This window comes from Colossoma macropomum, unplaced genomic scaffold (genome assembly GCF_904425465.1).
Source record: "Colossoma macropomum unplaced genomic scaffold, Colossoma_macropomum, whole genome shotgun sequence".
Lineage (NCBI taxonomy): Eukaryota > Metazoa > Chordata > Actinopteri > Characiformes > Serrasalmidae > Colossoma > Colossoma macropomum.
This window is the reverse complement of record NW_023494805.1, coordinates 7,309,476-7,333,181: the sequence shown is the minus strand read 5'-3', so window position 1 is coordinate 7,333,181 and position 23,706 is coordinate 7,309,476. Positions and strand designations below refer to the sequence as shown.

The window sequence follows — 23,706 nt, the reverse complement described above, 5'->3', positions numbered from 1 at the left end:
ACAGAGGGAGCATTTATAAAGCAGTAAAGGAGTATTTATGAACAGCTTTTGCCATTGATCTCAAGAAGACACCATGTTTTATGAAGTAAATCACATTGTATTGACAGGGGGTTTTAAACTAAAGCGACAGACATTTGTTTAATTTATAACACTGTTATGAAGCATCTTTCCCATATAAGGGAACTTATACAAGGCTGAGATGAATTAATAGCAGCACATGCCATGTCTATATATTTCTACTTGAGTTAAAATACAAAATTACAGTTTCTATTAAGGAGAGCTGTGTGGCTGCAGACATGAACAACTGCCTCTTAATAGAACTGTATATAAAACAATAAAACAGACCTCCTTTATAGTACTTTTACTATTGATACACGCACATTTGACAGTCAGTAATTTTGTATTGTTGTATTCAAGTAGAAATACAGACAACTTCTACTTTTACACGAGTAATATTTCACCAGGGATATTTGAACTTTTACTCTTGCACAGGAATATGTATACTCATGCATATGGGAAGATATATACGAAAATAATAAATGCATATGTAAAATATATATGAATATAAATGATTTATAAGCTCTGTTACTTGGGAATGATGCTTCATAACAGTAAGTATGTTTACATGCACTCAGAAATCCGATCATAATTGGATTTCTGCAGTTATCTGATTACTCAAATGGTCATGTAAACAGCAAACTCTGATTTCTTAGACTGGAGTAAAAAGTCTAGAAACCTTATTAAGAAATCTGATAAAGAGAGCTGGATTTTAGCTCAGTAATCAGATGCATGCAAACTCTTACTCTGATTTCTTTCGGCTTTCTCAGTCTGCGCATGTGTGAAAACAGACGGTGGTACCGGAAATAAACGAGCAGCGTAGCCGTGAGCACTGATCACTTTAGTTCAAGTGCTCCTCATGATAATGAAATGTCAGTTACTTCATCTTGCGATAACCAGCATAAGCTGTTTATAAATAACTTATTCACTGCTTGTGCATGTTACAAAGTCTCTATGTACAGTTTATGAGACAGAAAAGGATTGTTTATATTGCCAACCAAGGGAATGAAGGCAAATCTTCTGTGCAAAGACACAAACCCTGAGAGTTTTTATACTGTAAATGATGATGACCAGACAAAGGGTGCATTTCACTTTCACAGAACTGCAAACAAAGGTAATTTAATGCATTCAGTGTCAAACGAAACATATGCTATTTCTCACTTTGAGTTTGTTGTAAGAATATTTAAAGACGATTTTGTTGTATTTAGTGAAACTCTCTTATTCTATTGGCAGACACTGTTGGTTGCACCAAGCACTATTTCTTAAAATAAGCAATATGATCCACAGTATGTCCTAAAACAAGCAAAATTGTCTCCCAGTGGAGTAAGACAACTGCATTAAAAGTAACAAAAGTACTTAAAACAAGTAAACACTTCTAGAAATAGGTTGAATAACCTCATAATAATCTAATAACAATCTCATAATGAGATATATTGCGTATATTGACTGGATTTGAGGTGTTTTAATTGTTAAGTGTTAAAATATCCTTTTTTGCAACGTTTATCTAACTTCATTAGATAGTTAGTTAATCAAAGACCACAGCTTGTCCATATTTTGACCTGAGCATTCCACAAAGTCAGGTGATTTACAGCCCAGTTCCCCTGACCCTCTGCGTCTTAGATCTTAAATCTTTCTCAGACATCAGTAGCCACAGAAAACACCAACAAGGTCAAGAGACACTATCAGCAAAACACCGGCCTACGGAGAGGCCAGCTACTGTGAAAGAGTCTGGATACGTTACCCTTGGTGGTCCAGCCATTCAACCGGTGGGACAGAAGCATTGCTGAGAGTCTGTGTGCTGCTGGCCGATGTGAAGAAAGCCCGAATGAAGAGCCAGACACACTGCATGGAGCTCCAAATACCAGACACGCATGATAAAGACCGCCTGTTCACACTCTTGCTCATTCACACATTCACCCCCCCCAACACACACACGCATATATACATGCATACGTCTGCCAGTCTTGAACAAAAGCTTAGATCAAACTGCTCTGCCTTTCTCCACAAGCATTTGCACTGATCTCTCTCTCTTCCCTATTCTTTTTCCTACCCCCTCCTTCATTCCTCATTCTCACCACCCAGCCCCCCCCCCAAAAGGTGAAACCCCCCCCTTCGTTCCTTACCTCCTTCAGCTCAGCTTGTGTGAGAGAAAGTCAGATAACTGTGTTCCTCTAATCTCTGAGCAGATTAAAAAGCAGCAATCAGAGATACAGAGCGAGTCATTCAGTTTGTTCTCCACAGGTAACGCTCTGTGCTGAGCTGCGAACAGCCTGGCCCTTGTCTTTTTTCCCTGCTTTAACTCTGCACAAGGACATGGGGCATGGGAGGTTGCCAAATATGGAGAGAGGAATGTAAACATGGGGGCGGAGCTTACAAGGAGGGGGTGGGAACTGCAAAAAGTGACATACAATACCTCTACAGTCTAAGGAAAAAGGTAACTAGGTGAAAGAGAGAGGGGATCCCATTAATATTCCAAGATAATCAAAGCATTAAGAGGTAAACGAAGGTATTCAGAGTGGTTTAATGTGATATTCTCCATTCTAGAGGAACGAAGTGAGTCAGACTTGTTCACAGTGGTGACAGGAACCAGACTTCTGAAGAGTCTGACGCCTCTAAAATCTCCGTCAAAGAAAGTTATTACACAAAATGGATGTGAACCCTCTGTCTGGTGCCTGAAATGCTGTTTTATGATAGGTTTGGGCTTAAAATGTATTTTTCAAAACTATGTGCATGGTGGGGGGGTACATGCAGGGCTTTCTAAGGAAAAATATTTCCCCCAAAAATCATTTCTTTCAGGTTTACCACTATTTTACTATCATTAATGTTACATATAAAAACACATAAAAAGAGTTCAATGCTTCAAAAAGCTCTTTTACAAAAAGTTATGTGTTTCCTGTAGTTTTGAGATAATATGCAACTGCTAAAATGCATTTTTTTAAATTCATTAATGGTGGAGGGATACATGCAGGGTACTATGAGACAATATAGTCCCCAAAGAAAAATAGCTCTCACTATTTTACCATCATATAAAACTCAGAAGGCACGTGTAGGTTCACTGGTAGTTTTGGCTAATAAATAAAATGGCTGCATTTATGTTGTGGACCCCTGGTTCCTATCACCACCACTGTCAGTAAGCCAGTAAGGGTCTCTACAATGAGCCATTTCACACTGAACCACTCTGAAAGACTTTGTTTACATCTCATCCACTGAATTATCCAGAAATTAAGAACAAATTGTAGTGTACTACTTTAAAATAAGTATATAAAACCTATTACCTGCTGATATCAGCCCAATATCAGATATGAGAGCAGTGCAATCTCTAATGGAAATACAAAAATGATGAATGACATGGTAAGTTCAGGAAGAAAGAAATGGGACAGAAATCCAGGAGAGTGTGGAGAGAGGACTGATTTCATCCATCCATCCATCCATCCATCCATCCACAGATGAAAACAACATTCCTTTCTACAACTAAACAGCTCACACAGTGAAGGGAGCTTTTTAATTAGAGCCACAGTGCCTTCTAGTTGGGTTCCTTTTATACGAATCTCAGCCCTCGGCTCCAGCATTACCAAATTACACGCCTGCTGCTGTCAACACATAGAACACTGTTATGGGACCAGATGTGCTCCGACCCTAAATTGCCGGGTTTAGGGATCGTCTCAGCCTTTTTTGACCTGATAAATATGGGCAAGAGTTCTCAGCCAACCCAGTCGCCACCATACTCTCAGCTTTAATTTACTCCATTTAACAAACAATGAATAAAAATAACGAAGTAAACAAATAAATACTTCCACCACCACTACCATTACTACTCCCACTAGTACTGTCGTAACTACTACCTCTATTACTAATAACACATTAGTGCTACTAGTAATACTTACACCGAATCAATCAAACCGTTCAAGTAAAATAAATTAATTGCCATAATCTGGTTTGAGGAGTGACCTGATGTCATAAATGCTAATTATGTAAGGCATGTTTATCTATTCGGTGTGAACTGACGCCTTAGTTGAAAGCAAAATCCTTTCAATTTCACACCATGACATTGCAGGCTCATGTCTATGCATAGAATAGAACACTTATTAGGTTTGTTCTGTGGATTTACAGTTGTGTGCGAAAGTTTGTGCACCCTGGCCAAGTGAAGTGAAAAGAAGTAATGCATTTTTTTTTCCTGCGAATGTTAATGCAGAAAAATGTTTATATTAGACTAATGTTATATTAGACTTAAACTTAAAAATCTCGGAAGTCAATTACCTCTTCATGCCTTAACGGACTTGTTAGGACTTGTTAGGCAGGTCAAGAATTGGTAATATGAATTGTCAGCTGAATTCCAGCTGAATTATCAGCATTCCAGCTGAATTCCACGGCATAATAAATTCTTTGCCTCTTCAAACCTTGTGCTACCACTCAACAACCATGGGCTACTCTGAGGAGCTGGCGGAGGATCTGAAAATCGATGCCTACAAAGCAAAATGTCATTAAGAAATGGCAGTTAAGGGGAACTGTGGTTGAGAAAATATCTGGAAGGCTAAGAAAACTGCCAGATAGACCCGCTCATATGCTGGCCACAGAGGCAAAGCAAAACCCCCATATGACAGCAAAGGATACGCAGGAAGGTTTAGCTGACACAAGACTGGTGGTGCGCTGTTGTACTGTGCAGTGCTGCTTGCACTAACATGATCTGCTTAGAGGAGTCATTAGAAGGAAACCTTGTCCGCAACCTCATCACAGAGTCAACATCTGTAGTATGCAAAATAACCTCCAGGTAAGCCAGAGATACTTTGGAAACAAGTGCTGTGGGCGGATGAAATACAGTTTGAACTCTTTGGCCACAATCACCAAAGGTATGTTTGGAGACAAAAACAGCATTTGATGAAAAGAACACCTTGCCAACTGTTAAGCATGGGAGTGAATCTATTATGCTTTGGGATTATGTGGAAGCAAGTGGCACAAGAAACATTGCACAGGTACATGGAGGATTAGATTCCACTAACTATCATATTCTGGAAGCAAATGTGACACAGTCACTCAAGAAAGTGAAGCTGAAAAGTGTCTGGCTTCTACAACAGGACAGTAATCCAAAATATACCTCAGAATCAAATGCAAGCTGGAGCTTTTGGAATGGTCCTCACTATCCTCTAACTTCAACATCGTTGAAGATTCATGGGTAGATTTCAGACATGCTGTGCATGTAAAACAGCCCAAGAATAACAGAACTAGCAGTATTCTGCAAGGGAGAGTGGAAAAAACTCTAAGACAAGAACAGAAGGACTCCTAGCTGGTTGCAAAATGTGTTTGCAAGGTGTAATATCTGCAAAACGAGGGTTAATCTGTACATTGACATTCAGAAAATGTTTTTTTTTTTTTTTATTTCTCTTCACTTAAAAAAAATCAACAAAGGCCAGGAGAGCCCATACAAACCTTCAGAGACATACACAGAATTTTTGAATCAAGTTTGGTCTGGTTACTCACATCTTTCAATTGTAATTTTTTAAAACTTTAATTTCCGGTTCTTCATTTCAGCACTTCATCATCATTTTTATTCACACAAGAATAAACATAATGTACTCAGTATCACTGCATGCAGAACCAACAGAGATGCAAACAATTCTGAGTGGAGAGAGCTGAATCTAGTACCCACCTATACAACATTCATTTTATACTGTTTCTGAACTTCAAGTTCCAAAAGAATCAAAACGTTCTAGAAAACGCTCTCCTCACTCGCTTCTACCATCACTAATTAATACTCCTAACAACAACAGTAGCAAATACATGTAAGACCAGGAGATGAAATTTTTTTTTGTAATTGGAAAGTTTTGACTGCTGCTTATGTCTTTTCATGCGTTGTGGAGGAGAGATTGTGTGTGAGCGAGAGTGAGTGAGCGAGAGAGCGAGTGAGTAAGTATGTGGTTTTCTTGACATTGACGGACAGCTGAAATTAGTCTGTATGGACTGTAATTATAATTCCAATCTCAGCCTCCATCCACATCTTGCGGAAACATCTCCATTTGGAAAGCACATGGCTCCCCAGGAAAAGACATTCCAGACTAATCCCATACAACCCCTACACAAAAGAAGTGAATGATGAAATGATTTCTGTTACATGGATTTTATTACGCCCTCAAAGACCACAGCTGGGCCAAATACTGGCTGAAGACTGAAAATACTGTCTGAACGTTGTTAGTAATGTGTTCTATTTAGAATTTAGAAAAATGACTCAGCTGTTGTAATTTTTGCCTAATTCACTGTTCCTTACTTTTACTGGTTGGCAGTTTTCTTCATGTAATTCTGCTGTTAATATGTTTCGTGAAGAATTTACTTATCATTGAAATGAAGTTCTGAAATTCTGAACTTTGTCTAGTGCAACACCGATTATAGCGCACCATTCAAGAACATGTTCACTACTGAGGAGACTGTTCTGTTCAGTTCACTGAGATTAATAACTGATCATCACATTGATTTATCAGTCTACTCAGGCTTTAGCAGAGTTCAGTAACACAGATTAATAACTGATCATCACATTGATTTATCAGTCTACTCAGGCTTTAGCAGAGCTCAGTAACACAGATTAATAACTGATCATCACATTGATTTATCAGTCTACTCAGGCTTTAGCAGAGCTCAGTAACACTGAGATTAATAACTGATCATCACATTGATTTATCAGTCTACTCAGGCTTTAGCAGAGCTCAGTAACACTGAGATTAATAACTGATCATCACATTGATTTATCAGTCTACTCAGGCTTTAGCAGAGCTCAGTAACACTGAGATTAATAACTGATCATCACATTGATTTATCAGTCTACTCAGGCTTTAGCAGGAACAGGAATGGCTAAAAAAGCCATTTAGAGTCCATCTAATAAGCGTGTATGCTATATGCCATGCATTGCTTTTAAAATAATCATTAAACAAGCATTGATGGTATTTCTTTAAATGACTGCAATTTTTAAAAATTTTAGTGAGGGAGTATTCTCAAAATATTCTTCGAAAAAACTTAAAAGCAAAGGTAGCTAACAAGTTGCGGAATCATGTACATCATGAATTAGCATCATGCAAACTGCATACCTCATCAAACTTGCCTCAAACTGTGGGTTTACATAGTATCAAATATACATAATGGTGGAAAACACTTTTATCTATATAAAGTACGGATAAAATGAGACAACAAGATGACTGGTACCGATGTTTTCAGCTATGTGACTTAGCTTTATCCATTTTGCACAGCTTTCATTACTTGTTAGCTTCATATGCCTCCAGTGCAAAAAATGGAAAGAGCAAACTTCAGACACAAACATGTCTTGGTAAGTACGTTTGGAATAAGCGGCATGCGCTACATGCCTCTTTGGCAAAACAGCTGACAAGAAGGATAGAAACAGGCTAGAAACAGAGACACAGAAGGCTGATAGTAGAGACTTGCTGAATTCCTTCAGAGCTTTGAGCTGGCACTCTCAAACATAGTGTTTACGTGTGAAAACAACAGCTCAAAAATGCCACAGGCATGCTTCTCCATCAAAGAACCGCACCAGAAGGCCCCAGCCCATGTTTGTTTTTTTTGCTTTTTTATGAAACCCCCTGTTTTATTAAGGGTGCCGCCCTGCTTTACAGCCAAACTGAAATGAGTTTCACTTTCAGCATAGTCCATATTCAAAAAAACGCCACAAGGGAGTTTGAGTGTCGGCCTGAGGGACGCCCATGGCCCGTGTTTTGGAAGCCGCTCGTATATATTTGTCTATTTTCAGCGGGTTGTGAATTCCATGGTTAGCTAGTGAGGTTTGCCATAGCAGTCTCTGAAGGGAAAAATACTCTGGAGTGTTGGGCTCCTGACCCCTGCGGTGGGGTGAGTGTGTGGGTGGGTTCATGTCTGGTGAGAGTGTTCTGCATACAAGCCTGCACTGGAGAGAGAATGGACGACAAGAGAGTGAGAAACACTATGAGTTACGTGTTTGTTTTTTATAATCATTTAAGAAAAGTCTCATTTTTTAAAACCACAACAAAAACAACACACCGTCTCCAGGGAAGCTCATCCCTCCCTGTGGTGAACCAGAGCACTTAACTTTATTCCTCTTCCAAAACTGGCATCCACTAGTTTATTCCAGCTAACCCTGATCTAACACTTTACTCCAGCTAAACCTGATCTAACACTTTACTCCAGCTAAGCCTGATCTAACACTTTACTCCAGCTAAGCCTGATCTAACACTTTACTCCAGCTAAGCCTGATCTAACACTTTACTCCAGCTAAACCTGATCTAACACTTTACTCCAGCTAAGCCTGATCTAACACTTTACTCCTTCTAATCCTGATCTAACACTTTACTCCAGCTAAACCTGATCTAACACTTTACTCCTTCTAATCCTGATCTAACACTTTACTCCAGCTAAGCCTGATCTAACACTTTACTCCTTCTAAGCCTGATCTAACACTTTACTCCTTCTAATCCTGATCTAACACTTTACTCCAGCTAAGCCTGATCTAACACTTTACTCCTTCTAAGCCTGATCTAACACTTTACTCCTTCTAATCCTGATCTAACACTTTACTCCTTCTAATCCTGATCTAACACTTTACTCCAGCTAAGCCTGATCTAACACTTTACTCCAGCTAAACCTGATCTAACACTTTACTCCAGCTAAACCTGATCTAACACTTTACTCCAGCTAATCCTGATCTAACACTTTACTCCAGCTAAACCTGATCTAACACTTTACTCCAGCTAATCCTGATCTAACACTTTACTCCAGCTAAACCTGATCTAACACTTTACTCCAGCTAAACCTGATCTAACACTTTACTCCAGCTAATCCTGATCTAACACTTTACTCCAGCTAATCCTGATCTAACACTTTACTCCAGCTAATCCTGATCTAACACTTTACTCCAGCTAAGCCTGATCTAACACTTTACTCCAGCTAAGCCTGATCTAACACTTTACTCCAGCTAACACTGATCAAACTCAGCTCACATCTAGCACTGTACACCAGCTAAATCTTACTGTAACTAACATTTTAGGCTAGCCAACACTGATATAGCACTGCACTCCAACGGACAATTGAAAAAGCATCTCTCCTATCTTGTTTTAAAGAGGATAATAATGACAAAACAATGCAGATGTATATTAAACTGTATTCCAGCTGGCATTTCATATGTTAGTCTAGCTAACATTAACATTTACTTTAGCTAGCATACAACATTTTACCCCAGCTAAGCCTGATCTAACACTTCACCTCAGCTAACACTGGCCGAACACACTGATCTAACACTTCAGCTCTGGCTAATGCTGATCTAACATTTTACACCAGCAAACATCAAATTTACTCCAGCTACTGTTTTAGTCTACCCTAAACATTTTAGACTATAGTCACAAAGCAGGTTTGTTGTCACAAAGCAGGTTTACAGAAAAATCCGGGTCTGAGCCCCCATGAGCGTCGCCAATGGCGACAGTGGCAAGGAAAAACTCCCCAAGAGCAAGAGGAAGAAACCCTGAAGAGAACCAAGACTCAAAAGGGGAACCCATCATCCTCCAGTTGAAACCAGATAGCAAACAATAACCATAACTCCACATGTTCGAGCTACAAAGTCGGGAAAAATATAGTTGCCTCCATGAAAATGAGCATTGTTGGCCACAAGTTAGCCAGATAACGATCACGGTGCATTCACCTTCTAAAAACAGTTGCTAAACTTTAACAATGTAGACCAAACCACAGCCGAAAAAGTTTTTGATGATGTCACAACCCTTACAATTAGTCTATGTTTTGCCTTTGTCAAAGAGTTTTTTGTCCCTAAATGTCAAAGTAACTGGTTGGCTTTCACAGCCCCATTCGCTAGCTTCACCTCAAATACCACGCACAATGGATTTGGTGCAGGTTTTCAAACCAACCGAGCAGAAGAAAACCTGACTCCACCTGTTTATTCAATTGGTCAGTCTTCAAATGACTGATCCTGTGAGCTCCTGCTTTGAAACCTGCAGCCATAGCGGCCCTTTGCAGATCAGATTGGACAGCCCTGCTGCAGCTAATACTAACCTAACAATGACTTAGCCTAAAATTTGCAGCCCTCTTCAGTGTGGCCCATAGTCATGTGCTCAGCACCACAATGCACAAATATGTATCATATAAATGTTAATGTAGGTACTGTATTATTTATTCAAATGTCCATATCTCACTGTAAAACACACATAAAGGAAGAAGGACATTAATTCTATGCAAAAGCATCTGTTCTGACGTACTTCATAAGCAGACAGCCATGAGCTATGAATGTGTATGTACATTAAACTAAAACATGTGAGAAAGCAGTTCATAATTACATATCCATGCTGTATCTCCTGGTAGACACTGGCTGTCATCTCCACTTTAACAGCACTATGGGAAATGTAGGTTCCTGGAGCATGCTATTTTTCACCCAACACGCAAGGGACGCTTTCCCACCATGTTAATGTCATCAACTGGATCTCCCTTGGCGTAAGATGTAAGATTTATTATAATAGCCCAGAGTTACATTTTCCTGCAAATATTCCCTAATGTACCCCCCAAAATGTCTGAAGCTTGCTAAAGAAACAGCAACTCATATCAACACAAATGGAGCATTTCTACCCATTTTCACCAACAATCACTGAGAAATGCCTTCATGCCGGGCCAAAACAATCTTGTGCCATGCAAAACAGCGCCAAGCTTTAGTAAAGTCTCTTTCCATATATAGCAGGCTACTTCAGCTTTATATACAGTGGCACCAAAATTATTAAAATCTATTAAGTTCAGTGTGTTAGGAACTAAAATGTCAATCCAAGGCCATTCCAAGACTTTCCAAGTCTTTTTTGTCTTGGTAAAGTTGTCTTTCAAAAGGCAGCTGATCATTGGGCCTCATTCACCAACCGTTCTTAAGAAGAAATTTCTTCTTAGAACCCACTTATCCAGTTTTTACGAGGATTCTGACATTCACTAAAGTAGTGTTTTCTTATTTGGGATTTGTTCTTAGTTTAGAACAGAATCTATACGCTCAAGAGCACAAAGGTGGGAACAGTTGTTCCCCAGAGCAATTCTACAGAACAAATTCAAGAAAAAACTTGGGAAGATATTGGTGAATAAGGCCCATTATCGTTATCGAGCAAGTTTTTTTTGCAGACTTCTGCAGGTTTGCATTCAGAAGGTCTTTGTACACATCTGAGTTCATGATCCCATCAAGTAACACACGCTAGAGGTCTGCGCTCCCAGTTACCCACCACAATATCTACTAATTTTCAGTGTTGTGCACGGGAGCGGGTGGGAAACCAGCCCACTGTAGGTGGGAGCAGGCCAAAGCATGCAAGAAGAGAAATCCTGCAAATTAATGAATAGCCTAAATAAAGTAAGATGAGCTCTAAATCACAGATACAAACAATATAAAAGGAAACAGTAAAACAGTTAAAAAGAATGAAGTCATTCTAAAGAGTTGCAAAGCAGCCGATCACATGAAGAACACACAAATTCTTCATCCCAGAGGAAACCAGCTCAAAGCATTTAGAGCAAACAGACATTAACGTCGTGACTGCCGTGTTATTTCAGCAGAGCATAATGTATTTGTAAATAGACTATATCAGATATTGGATGTAAGTTCGCCTTGACGGAGCTGCACTGGCAGGCGCGGGACAAAATGTTTCAGTTGCGGGTGGGAGCGGGACAAATGATTCCAATTTTCTGCGGGAGCGGGTGGGAGCAGGACTGAAAAAACAGACCTCTAACACAACCTCACCGACATCACTGTAAGAAAAACAGCCCCAGATTTTGATGTTTCTGGGTCTGTGCCTTACAGTAGTCTTACTGCAGTCTGGCTGGAGTTCTTTTCCAGGTTTTCTCAACACAAAGAGTCTGCAATGCCTCAGGAGGCAGCTAAGAAGCAGCTTTTTGTAAGCCTTACCTCATTTTTCATGGAATGTATTTGAAAATGTATTGCTCTCATTTTTAAATGTGGGTTTGAACATGTTACCTTCCCCGTTGCAGATGTCCTGATAGGAGTCCCATCTGGTGAGGGACTCTGTGGCGCTGTAGTCTACAGACACGTCCGCCCCATTCTGCCAGAGTTCAGCCCCTGAGAGAGAAAGAGAGCGAATAAGTTATGTTTTTTATACCTTATTTCATATGGTTAACCTCTGTAATGATTTCTACAGTTCTTTGCTTTAGACTCTTTACTGTATTTATTTCCATTTACAGTATTTTCAACCATCTGTTTACAGTACATTTACTATCTTCTGATTGCTGTGTGAACAATCTTGCTTCTTTGTGTTTAGATCTGTAGAACTGTGTGTTAACTGAGTTCAGGTGGAGGTGATGAGTTAACAGTACTGAGTGCTAACACTTTCTATAAGAGTGCACTGTATCATTTAACACAAGATGAAGGGTACCTTAGGCTGGGGTGAACTGAATTTGAACTGAACTGAATTAAATTGAATTGAGCTGAACTGAATTGAACTGAATGGAGTGTGAACTCAACTGAACTGAATTGAACAAAACAGAACTGAAGTGAATTGAAATGAAGTGAACTGCACTAAACTGAAGTGAAGTAAATTGAACATGACCCCATGTCTGCTGCTGCTCACTCTCTCTTTTTCTCAGTTGTCCTCTTGTCTCTTTGCACCACCAGCTGAACTGAACTGAATTAACTAAATTTAATAGAACTGGGTTATGGTTGTAAATGGAATTGAAATGAACTGGATTGTGAAACAGTGAACAGTGGACAGATAGAGCTCAGTTGTAGTTGAATGTAATAATGAGAGGTCACTCATTAATTAAACTTGCTTCAGAAATTAATTACAAAAGACTTTATCTCTCTCTCTCTCTCTCTCTCTCTCTCTCTCTCTCTCTCTCACTCTCTCTGTCTCTCTCTCTCTCCTGCTGGGCTGAACAGAACAGAGGATGTGGACTCTGTCTGTCTGTCTGTCTGTCTGTCTGTCTGTCTTCCTGTCTGTCTCCTGCTGGGTGTCTCTCGTTGGGGAAATCTTGTGTGAAGTGTGTGCTGACAGGACAGCAAAAGAGCTCAGCAGGACCAGAAACAGCACACACACACACACACACACACACACACACACACACACACACACCAGGAGAGAGAGAGAGAATGTGTGTGTGTGTGTGTGTGTGTGTGGCAGGGCGAAAGAGAAAAAGAAAGAAAGCAAGAAAAAAAGATAAGAAAAGAATGAAGGATGACAAAAGGAAATAGACATTGGGTCATGTACAAAAAAATGATATTTACAAAATGTATCCAAATATGTATGTATATATGTTTTAGAAACAATGTGCTTATGACACAAAAAGGTCATAACAAAATAACAGAGAGCGAGGAGGACGAATGGATAGATAGATGCACAGACAGACAGACAGACAGACAGACAGAGATAGATACCTTGTATCCTTTCTGGGCCCTCGGAGAAGACCAGCTCCACTTTTCCATAATCAGGGAATCTTGGATCTAAAAGGAAAACAGCAAAATTTCAGCACAGCCAAACAGTGGCTCAGTGATGGTTTGAGGCTTCAGTGAGATCCAGCAGTCATAACACATCACACTATTCATTTACACCAGAAGTACAAACCTCAGCTCCAAAGAAGTTGGGACAGTATGTGAAATAAACAAGCAGTGATTTGTTTGTGTACTAGATGGCCAGCATAGCTCTGCATTTCTCTTCCCTTTTAACCACTGAGGAATAACTCAAATGACAGAAACAAACTGTGTAGTTCTTAACTTCTTTGAGATAAAGTGATTTAAACATTGTGTGAAATTAAAACATTGAAATATTTTACAGTTTCAGCAAATTTGTCCCTTTCAAAGGAGAACAGGAATCCAATATGCATCAGTTGTATTTTTCTAATCAACAAAACTGAGGCATATTGTTGACGTCCTCTTCACCCATACCTTTGCTAAGGCCTATCCCTGTGCCTCCTTCTGCTCCTGCTGTCACCGCTCTCTTTTTAATAACTAGCATGTTGTATTAGTGCCACCTTTTAGGGAAGCTGAGGTAGATTCCTCTTCAGTGCTTTTGAGCGAGTAGCTATTGCATTAAATTGGCCTAGGGATGTTCAGACCCAATCCTATTTCACCCCTTGCCCTACCACTTAGCCCTACCCCTTCATTTTGCACATTCACATCCAGGGGTAGGGTGTCCCAATGTTTGTTGAGATAGAGGGGTAGGACGAAGTGTTGGGGCTACATGGCCCTCCAAACTGAGGTTTTTCAGAGACTCCAAACAGAGTGTTATGAGAAAAAAAGAAAACGGCAAGATGGCTGCGCGAGCGACCAAAGAAACCCACAAATGTGAGAATTTTCTCTGTAAAAAATTACGATAATCATTGTATTATCTTAGTTTAATGTCGTTTCAATGTATTACGGTCCTTTTCTTTACAAGAAGCATAAGAAATCACAAGCAGTATGCTAATGTCTTCGTAGCTGGCTAGCTAACTTTCTCATTCCACCTTAAATGGTGCAGCAGTTACATTCTGGCACCTGAGGCATCAGAACTGCTACATCGTTTAAGGTGGAATGGGAAAATTTGAACAAAAAGCTGGCAAATAGCTGACTTCAGCTTCATATCACAGATGAATTAGGGTTGGGTGATGATAATAATAATAATAATAATAATAATAATAATAATAATTATAAAGAATATCCCCCCTTTTTGATTTCCTTAAATGTAACTAAAGCCCTGCTGAACTTTACCCTCCTCTGCTGTCACTGCAGACTGGCAGGGTCACCTACAGAGCAGCGCTGGTAGCTGTTAATGAAGTAATGTTCTTCTTTATTTGAGGGTCCCATTTCACAGGGGAAGATTTCAACCACTACAACTTGTAACTCAGTTCCAAGGGGCAAGATGACACTCGAGAACAAGTGGTAGGGGTAAAAATAAGAAATGGGATTGGGCCTTAAACTTTGTTGTCTCAGGCCTGGCCTGCTCTGCAGTTTTCTCAACAGGAAGGGTGACATCCTCACTCCTGACACTCCTGGCATCACTATCTGAAGCTGCTGCCGTAGCCTCAACAGGAGGAGGTCATTCTAAAACTCCTCACTCAGCAAAACTAGCAAGAACTCTGTGCCTAATTTCTTTTTTAACCACATGCCTCGCTGCCTGTACTACACAGTAAGCTGCAATTTCAGGTAAGACATCCTTACTGCAAGTCTCCACCATCTCCAGGGTTAGAGAAACAATGAAGGCCTGCAAATCAAAAGTTGCCATTCTGCTGTCTTTGCATTTTTAGTGGCTTCTTAAGTGATGAAGAGCAGAGAGCCGATAATAAGGAGGGTTGAGGGACTGGAGATATCATCTGTTTTGAACTGTTAAATTGTTTGTTTGTTTACAAATACCTCTGTTGGCGTGTTCCATGTCCTCTTTCTCAAACATGAGGCTGTAGTCCTGCACAGCGCCCGTGTGGAACTGCAGTCTGAAGACGATCTCTCGCTGAGATGGGCTGCTTTTATGGAAACACTTCACCTAAAGTCACAAATGACAGTGAATTAAATTATTGTGAAAATGATGTCAGCAGTAAATATTACTTATATATGTTTTTCACTGTGGTCCATGGCCATTTGGGTTTTCTGGTTTTTAGTATAGCCCTAGGCAATATTTAAAAATAGCTTCTACTAAAAAATTGATTATCGATTACACCGCATTCCATATTTAAGTTTGTTCACTGTAGAGGAAGCGAATAGTGTAACGTATTTTCACGTAGAAAATAAACAAAATGTAATTTGACTGGGGTGATCCTGCACAATACTGAGCAACACAATATTTTTGAAAAACTATTTCATGTCTTGTTTTTAAAGTTTTTACTGCAAACACATGCATTGCAAGCTTCTGTTGGTGTGGGTTCACACTTGTGTACAAACAGCACCCCTTCTGGAGAAACGTCAGACTGCAACACATGCTGTAAATGAGTGAGCCCCAGGTCATGTTTACGTGATTTACATACTGAAAAAAATGCCCTATTCTGGAATTCAGCAACAGATGCCTGTGGGAAATCATGAAGTATAACACATATTTTTTTAATTTTACAAATCTGAACCATCAGGATGCTTAAACTGTACAGAAATTCTTGGCATTTTTTGCAGACAGCAAATCGGACTCTGATGGTTTATTAATGTCCCATAATAATTAAGTAAAAGGGAAATAAAATATTGTATGTACAGCATTTAATATCATTTAGCAAGCAGTTTTTTAATTAAATCAGTCCTTTCTTCTTAGTCCTTCTATTACTTCTCTGTCCCAAAATGCCAATTATCAATTTTGAATCGCAGGCTTGGTACTATGATTGAGTGTAATGGTAAAGCTGTTGTCGCAAACAGCATCCAAACTTCTTAGAAAAGGAGAAATTCTTAATTTCAAACTGTAGCATTGACAATAATGAATGAACACTACTGGAAACCTGTTAGCACTATATAAATTAGATGTTGTTCTCATATCAACTTTCAGTATTTCTTTGTCACATCAATATTTTTAGGTGATTCTTAAATCCTCTAAATATGCACACAATACATTTTACCCATTTTTACATTTAACCCAGCAAAGTGATTTGAAGTGGCTTCACTGGAAATAAGCACATCATAAAATATATGAAACTTGTACAACGGTAACACAGAACTCTGCACTGTTTTAGTGGTTACTGCAATATTCTCAGTACATGAATTAATACATCTACAGTAAACATCTTAAAGGAACACAGCAGCTTTTTTCAGTCAAATTACTCTCTTCCACATCTGTAGAATACAGTCAATTAAAAAAGGCTGAAAAAAGCTGAGGCATTCCTTTAACATAAAAGGCCCATATCCTTTACACGCACATTTTCCTTTTAAATGAGTTTTATGTGGTATATAAACATTACTGAACTTTCAAAACTGTTTGCCTCCAACTCCAGACAGTCCATATATGGAAGCTAAGCTGTAAAACAACCTGTTTTGAATTCACTGTCACAAATAACAACTCATTTACATATATCCCCCTATTCAGCCATTCGCACTAAAGTTATAAGGCGTTTTTTAGCCCAGACTGCTTTTTTAATAAGACAAAACAAAGGGCAGCCAATCAGAACACAGCAAATTTACATACATCAGTCTTAAAGACCCAGTAACAAAAACAGCCTTGTACCATTATGTCTCCCTTCAGTAGCTGCGCCGGCTCCAGGACGATGCAGACCTTGTGTCTGTGGCCAGGTCCGATATGACTGTTTACACACACAAAGAGAAACGTTCATCAGAAACGAGAGAAGACGCAGCAAAGCCAAAGGCCCGTTTAAGGTTTCTAAGCCATTCTGCCAAAAATATTATCGCTCAAATATAAACATTAACATCAATAGCAGCAAATGTTTCTTCAGCCGTATAAAACAGAAACTTTACAGTGCAGAGACTGAACACAGCAGCAGTGAAGTCAGTGGTTAATTATCCAGGAAAGGTGAAGGAAAAGGAAAGTGGAGAGCAACTCACTAGACTCCTGAGGAATAGACTGCCTGCATCCCCTGATACACCTTTATGTAGGGACGACACACTGCAAAACATGAATTAAGACAATTATACATACTTTTTGTCTTAGTTTATGGCAATTTTGATGATCAAAGACTTTCCATTATGAGTTTAATATCTCTACTAATAATCTTATAGCATCTTTTCTTTTCAGATATTATTATTAGCTCAGCATTGGCTCAACACCTTTGGGATGAGTTGGAGTGACCTAACCATAACTAATCATCCAACACCAGTACCTGACCTCACTAATGCTTTTGTGGCTGAATGCAGTCAAATCCTCACAGCAATGTCCCAATATTTAGTGTAAAGCCTTCTCAGAGGAATAGAGGCTGTTACTGCAGCAAAGGGGGACAAACGCTTTGTTAATACCCCTGATTTCAGAAGAAATGCTGGACAAGCAGGTGTGTACAAACTTCTGGACATGCACTGTATTACATACTAACCAGGTCTATTTTAAGGAAAAGAATATCACACATGGAAATATTTGTGCTTATATTTCTGACTGCACTATTGATGCTGAAGTTCACTCCTTGGATCCATCTTTCAGGGGTTTAAACCACCTTTTAGGCCAAAAGAGCTTCAACATAACTTCTAAAAGTAGTTTGGAACAGTGTTTTTTTAGACAAAGCCTACTATTTGTTAAGTGTAATAATAATAATAATAATAAAAATTTTAATTTATATAGCACTTTTTATGCCGGTGGCAGCTCAAAGTGCTTTACAGACAGGTGATAAATGCATGATATACCCGAAAGGATGAGCACGTAGCTGCTATACGTTAACAAACTTAACTGAAAACTAACAGGGAAAAGTAAACATCACTGAGAACCTTTCAGAAGAAAGAAAGGTGTCCCCAAACTTTTGACGTATCAGCATCACTGAAAGCTACATCAACGAAAGCGAACAGTGAAAAGCAGAAGAAGACGAACCTCCGGAGTTGTCGAAGTTGGGGATGCCGTGGAGGATGATGCAGTGCAGGAAGAGCGGTGAGGCGTTCATCTTTATGGAGCCGCTCAGGAGACTGTTCAGAATCCTCACGTATCTGAAAAGGGAAAACAGCGCAGAGCCTGACCTCTCAGCCGAAATCACTTAAGGGGGTCAAACGCAGTCATGTATTGGGCTGAGCAGCGGTACCAATACAAACACCTTAACTTAGATACTGATTCCTGAATGATGACTAAGTATTAGGTGGATAAATTTAGTGAGTATGATGGACTGCAGACTGAGCAAGAGGCTCTGAGGTTCATAACAGACATATGGAATGTAATTTAGACAGCCAATCAGCAGCCTGGATTTTGGATCAAGCATGCTTATTGCCTCACTGATGCTAAGACTGACTACTACTACTTGCTTCAGTGTTGAATGACAGAATTTTACAATATTCAGTGATTCCCATAAATGTAGTGAGTTTTGATAATGTATGGAAATCTATACAGACTTTGCGTCTATTGAATATTCAACATAAAGATCATCACAGTGTAAAATCTACTGGAATATTTGCTAGAGATCTTACAATCTACAACCTACAGCCTGTTTACAAGTAGCTACTTTAAGTTGTGTATCATTGCTGTACAAATAAATAAACAATAATGATAGTAATAATACTATTATATGGTTGTATGCAAAAGTTTTGGCACCCCTGGTCAGATTTCATGTTTTTACATGTTCATCCCCAATTATAAGAGGGTGTTCACACTTATGCAACCACCTTTTTTTGCTTTGTTATTTTTATTTGTCCCCTCTAAATCATTTCAGTTTGTTTTTCAATAGAATTGTACAGATTATGGGTCACACTGAAGGTGGAAATAAATCTGAAATGATTCATCTTGGTCTGATTTTTTTTACATGACAAAATCCTGCCACTATAACAGGGGAGTGTAGACTTTTTATATCCACTGTAAGTGAACACATCCTCTACATACACATACTTATGCACATTTAATACACAATTACTGTTTATTTGCTGAATTTAACATATTGGAGAAAAAAAAAACATAAAATGTGGGCTGTGTGAAAGTTTTAGCACGTTTTGTATTTCCTGCTATATATATATATTCAATACGTTAAACTCACTAAAATTTACACCAAAAATCCATATTTAGGTGTGTTCTTTGTAGAAGATGTGTTAACGTATTTTCACTCAGAAATTCAACAAAACATTTTTATTTGGCACATTTCTCTCTGATGGTTTATTTTTCTACATCATTTAAACACAGGAACTGTCTTTTACAATGGAGTAAAATACCTTTACATGAACTTACATTAAATGTTCTAAACGTAGTTACCATTTTGGAGGTGCTTTTTTTGGACAGTGGTAATATGTGTGATCTGTATTCCTCTCCAGTGACACTACATCATTAGTAAAGAATTAATCACAGACACAAACAAAGCTGAATCATAAAAATGTCTGCTACTTTTTACTCTGTAATTCTCTTAAAAAAAGTGGAGACACAATTTAAATATATTGGGCGACATTTTTTTGGAATTTGTCGGCCTAAGAGAGACGCATTTATGTGTCCAGGTGAAAAAATGGCCTTTAATGGACATTATCTGGATGCAATCTGTATACGAGATACATCAGGCTGTCAGATGTACAGACATCTTAAATGTACAGTACACCACAAATTTACAATATGCAAAGTTTATAAATTCACATCAAAGCATGATGATTAATGACTGAATGAATTATCTAGATCGTTCGCATTGTTGTACATGAGTGATGAGCGATTCAAAGCAAATCGAAACATCATGGGTTCAGTCAGGATCAAACTGCTTCTATGACAAAGCAAGAAGACTAAACTGTCACTTCAAAGCCAAACCAAACTAAACTCGTCATCATTCTGTGGGATCGTTTACTGTATTTGAAGCTGATGTGTAACTGAGCTGTAAACAGGGAAAAGAGATGGACGTGACAGCTGCAGCTCGGCTGTTTGTGGAGAATGATGCTTCATAATGGAGCGAGTGAGTCAGAGATTAGAGAAGCCACTGGGTTACTCTCTCTCTCTCTCTCTCTCTCTCTCTCTCTCTCTCTTTCTCTAAATGTCTCTTTCATTCTCTCTCACCCAAACTAAACCTCGAGCCTCTCCTAGAGTCTTACTGTCTCACCTTAAACGTCACAGACTTAATGCCAATTCACACCAAGTACGATTGTCTCAGATGAAAAACAAGGATGTGAAGATGAAAGGGAAGAAAAAATGGATTTTATGAATGAATTTATTAATTATTTGTCATTAATCTACAAAAAAGTGGGGAGTTTCAGGGCCTTAAACAAATGCTGAAGCTGTACAATTAGCAAATCTTTTGGAGCAATGGAGCACTGATTGATTCTTGATAATAATAATAATAATAATAATAATAGTACATTTTTTCTTTATGTAGCACCTTTCACTGTCACAAGGTAATGTGATGAAAAGAAAGTGGACCAAGAACAGAACCTTGAGGAACCCCTTGAATAATAGGTGCAATAGATCTATGTTTACCAAAAATAATGAACTGCTGTTGGTCTGTGATGTAGGAGTGGAACCAATCTAACACTGTTGCTGAGATGCCAAAGGAGAGAAGTATACCATAACGTATTTTGATGAATGCAGCACTAAGATCAAGGAGGGGAGGAGACTGTTACCCTTGTTAACATCCTTGTTGTGAATGTTAAATGCTTTGCGGTGGCCTTAACAGGTTAATGATTCTACCCATCTTAGGGTTAAAGCTGGATGTGGCCTGAGGCTTTTTACCTTTTCTGAGAGGGAGTCATCAGAGCAGAGACTTTATCATCATAGAACTTTCTCATAGCAAAGCGATCCAGCGCCTGGTCTGCACTGCAACAGAGACAAAATAAAGAGAAAAGAATAAGAAGATCATTCATGTACAGCGCTGTGCAAAAGTAACAGAGCACCATTTCATTAATTTACAGTCAAAGCAGCCATGAGCTCATGTGCATTGTTGCTGTGAGCATTTTAAGTGTTTTAAGTATTTGTCTCTGTGTTTCTGTGCCACACTGCCAAAGACAAATGTCCATTCTATGCAAATTTAATGGACAATAAAGTGTTCTTATCTTCTTATCTTACAAACAAAGAGATTATAGATATAAATAATCCCCCTGCATAAGAAAGAAAAAGTCAAAGGAAGATACATTAAGAAACATTAGTTTCCAAAATTCAAGTTCAAAAAATTATTAAAAAATGTTACTTCTAACAACCGTGCAGGACCTGGTAGACCACCAAAACTGTCCCCATCAGATAAACAGCACTTAAAGCTTTCCATCTCTGAGAGAGAGGAGAAAATCAAGCTGCTTCAGATCTGAAAACATCCACAGGTGTTTCTGTCCATCCTTCCACTGTGAGAAGACGACTCAGCGCTATGGGTCTGAAAGGATGTGTAGCTGTTCAAGAAGAACCTCACTGAGAAAAGGAGACGGACACATCAAACAAAGCAGCTGAACAACGGACTGACCACTCCAGAGTCCAGACCTCAACACCACTGAATGTCTTAGATAGTGAGAAGCAGAAAGTGCAAGCAACTTCTAAGACTGAACTTTGGAGGTGTGTCTGCAGGTTTCTTTGAGAAACTGAAAGTGAGTCTTATGAAAAGAATGGAAGCTGTACTAAAAGTAAAGAGTGGACAAAATTGGACATTATGTTTAGTTTTTGGGGGTAATTTGTGGTTAAATATGTTTTCTGATGCTGAAAAATGTACTTAATGGCCATTTTACTGGAAATTAAACAAAAGGCCTAACTTGTGCACAGGACTGTATTTATGTAAAACAGACTAACTGGTTGAAAATGAATTGTGAGCTTTAATAGCTCAGATATTTAAAGAATCAAATTCGATATCAAATATCAACTCTGAACTCTGACAGTCATTGTTGGAAGAAGAAAAGAAGGAAGTGAATCACACGCATAGGAACACACACATGCATTGACAGAGAGAGAGAAAGAGAGAGAGCGGGAGAGAGAGAGAGAGAGCGGGAGAGAGAGAGAGAGAGAAAGTATCCAGTGAGGTCAGAGATTCCAGCGTGGAGGAGCACAATGGCCTGGTTAAATAAACAGTGGGGAAGGGGACACAGCAGTGTCCCAACACCACTAAACCATCACATACTGAGAGCCTTTCAACAGCGGAGGCCCTCTGTCTCTGACCATAACACACGCTGTGTGCTCTCTCAGCGCGCTGTGGATGAAGGGCGAGTGGGAGTTTGTGTACAGAGCAGATCAGCATAAACGCATCTGATAATCACCATCCCAACCAAACGAGTGGCCACAACTGCCCACTGCCCGTCGTCGGATCCACCACAGCACTGTTACAGCCGTCTGTAAAGAATACTGATCACTCTGAGTGCTACAGTTCTTCAGGCAGATTTACTAAAAGAGTAACAAATGTATTTTGCACTTTAAGAGAGGAAAACTGCTATAAATTGCATTGCTTATCACTGTTGTCAGAAGAAAACCTCCTATCTCCAAAATGGTAACTTTACAGGAGGAGGAAAAAACCTACTTTACTTTTATTGTAAGTCAATGGAACCAGACTTTCTTCCAAGTCATTCTGGGTCATTTCTTTTAGTCCGTTAATCATGAAATTTACACACAATATAAAGAGCAACAGGCATTTTCAAATTATGTCAAAACTGAAAAACAACAAAAGATGCAGATTCTTCCGACAGCAGCGATATGCAGTGAAGCAAAAGTGCAACAACCTCCCCTTTAATCTCCTTTAACAGATGCTAACAGACGGCTGTGCCTATTAATAAATCATGACAGACACCTTTTAATGACAACACAGTTTGTAACACAGTAGAATTATTAGTAAATCTCCTGCTTAGGGTTTTAGAGTTTTAGAGCAGAGTGAGTCTCTTAAAGCTCATTAGAGATTATGCTAGTCCACACTCTGGTTGCTTTGCTAAGTCTCGTAAGCTAATAATCAGTACAACAGAGATCAATTAAAGGGGCTTAATAATGGATTAAAGAAATGTGTGCATTTTCACATACAGACTATCAAGAGGGGAACCCTCAGGGCCTTCAGAGAAGGCCTGGTAATTTCTTGGAACTAAGAAAATGCACAACTGGGGCTGGTTGCACCAAAAGATCATAACTAAGACGTAAGTCTTAACTGCTAAGTCAGTCATAACTAAGACCAGCCTTCAGACTTTAGGCCTGTTGCATCAGCCAAAGTTACACCTAGGCA

The 23,706-nt window shown here is 39.1% G+C and overlaps 1 protein-coding gene across 1 annotated transcript in view; it reads right to left on the bottom strand.

The window, feature by feature from the left end:
* The window catches only part of LOC118825771 (tensin-3-like), an 89,181-nt gene that overhangs the window by 31,498 nt on the left and 33,977 nt on the right, over positions 1–23,706 (bottom strand). The window contains 7 exon segments of the mRNA XM_036596579.1: positions 12,020–12,121; positions 13,433–13,498; positions 15,383–15,509; positions 17,160–17,235; positions 17,495–17,555; positions 18,462–18,574; positions 21,264–21,347. Of these exon segments, the coding sequence (XP_036452472.1) occupies positions 12,020–12,121; positions 13,433–13,498; positions 15,383–15,509; positions 17,160–17,235; positions 17,495–17,555; positions 18,462–18,574; positions 21,264–21,347 (629 nt within the window).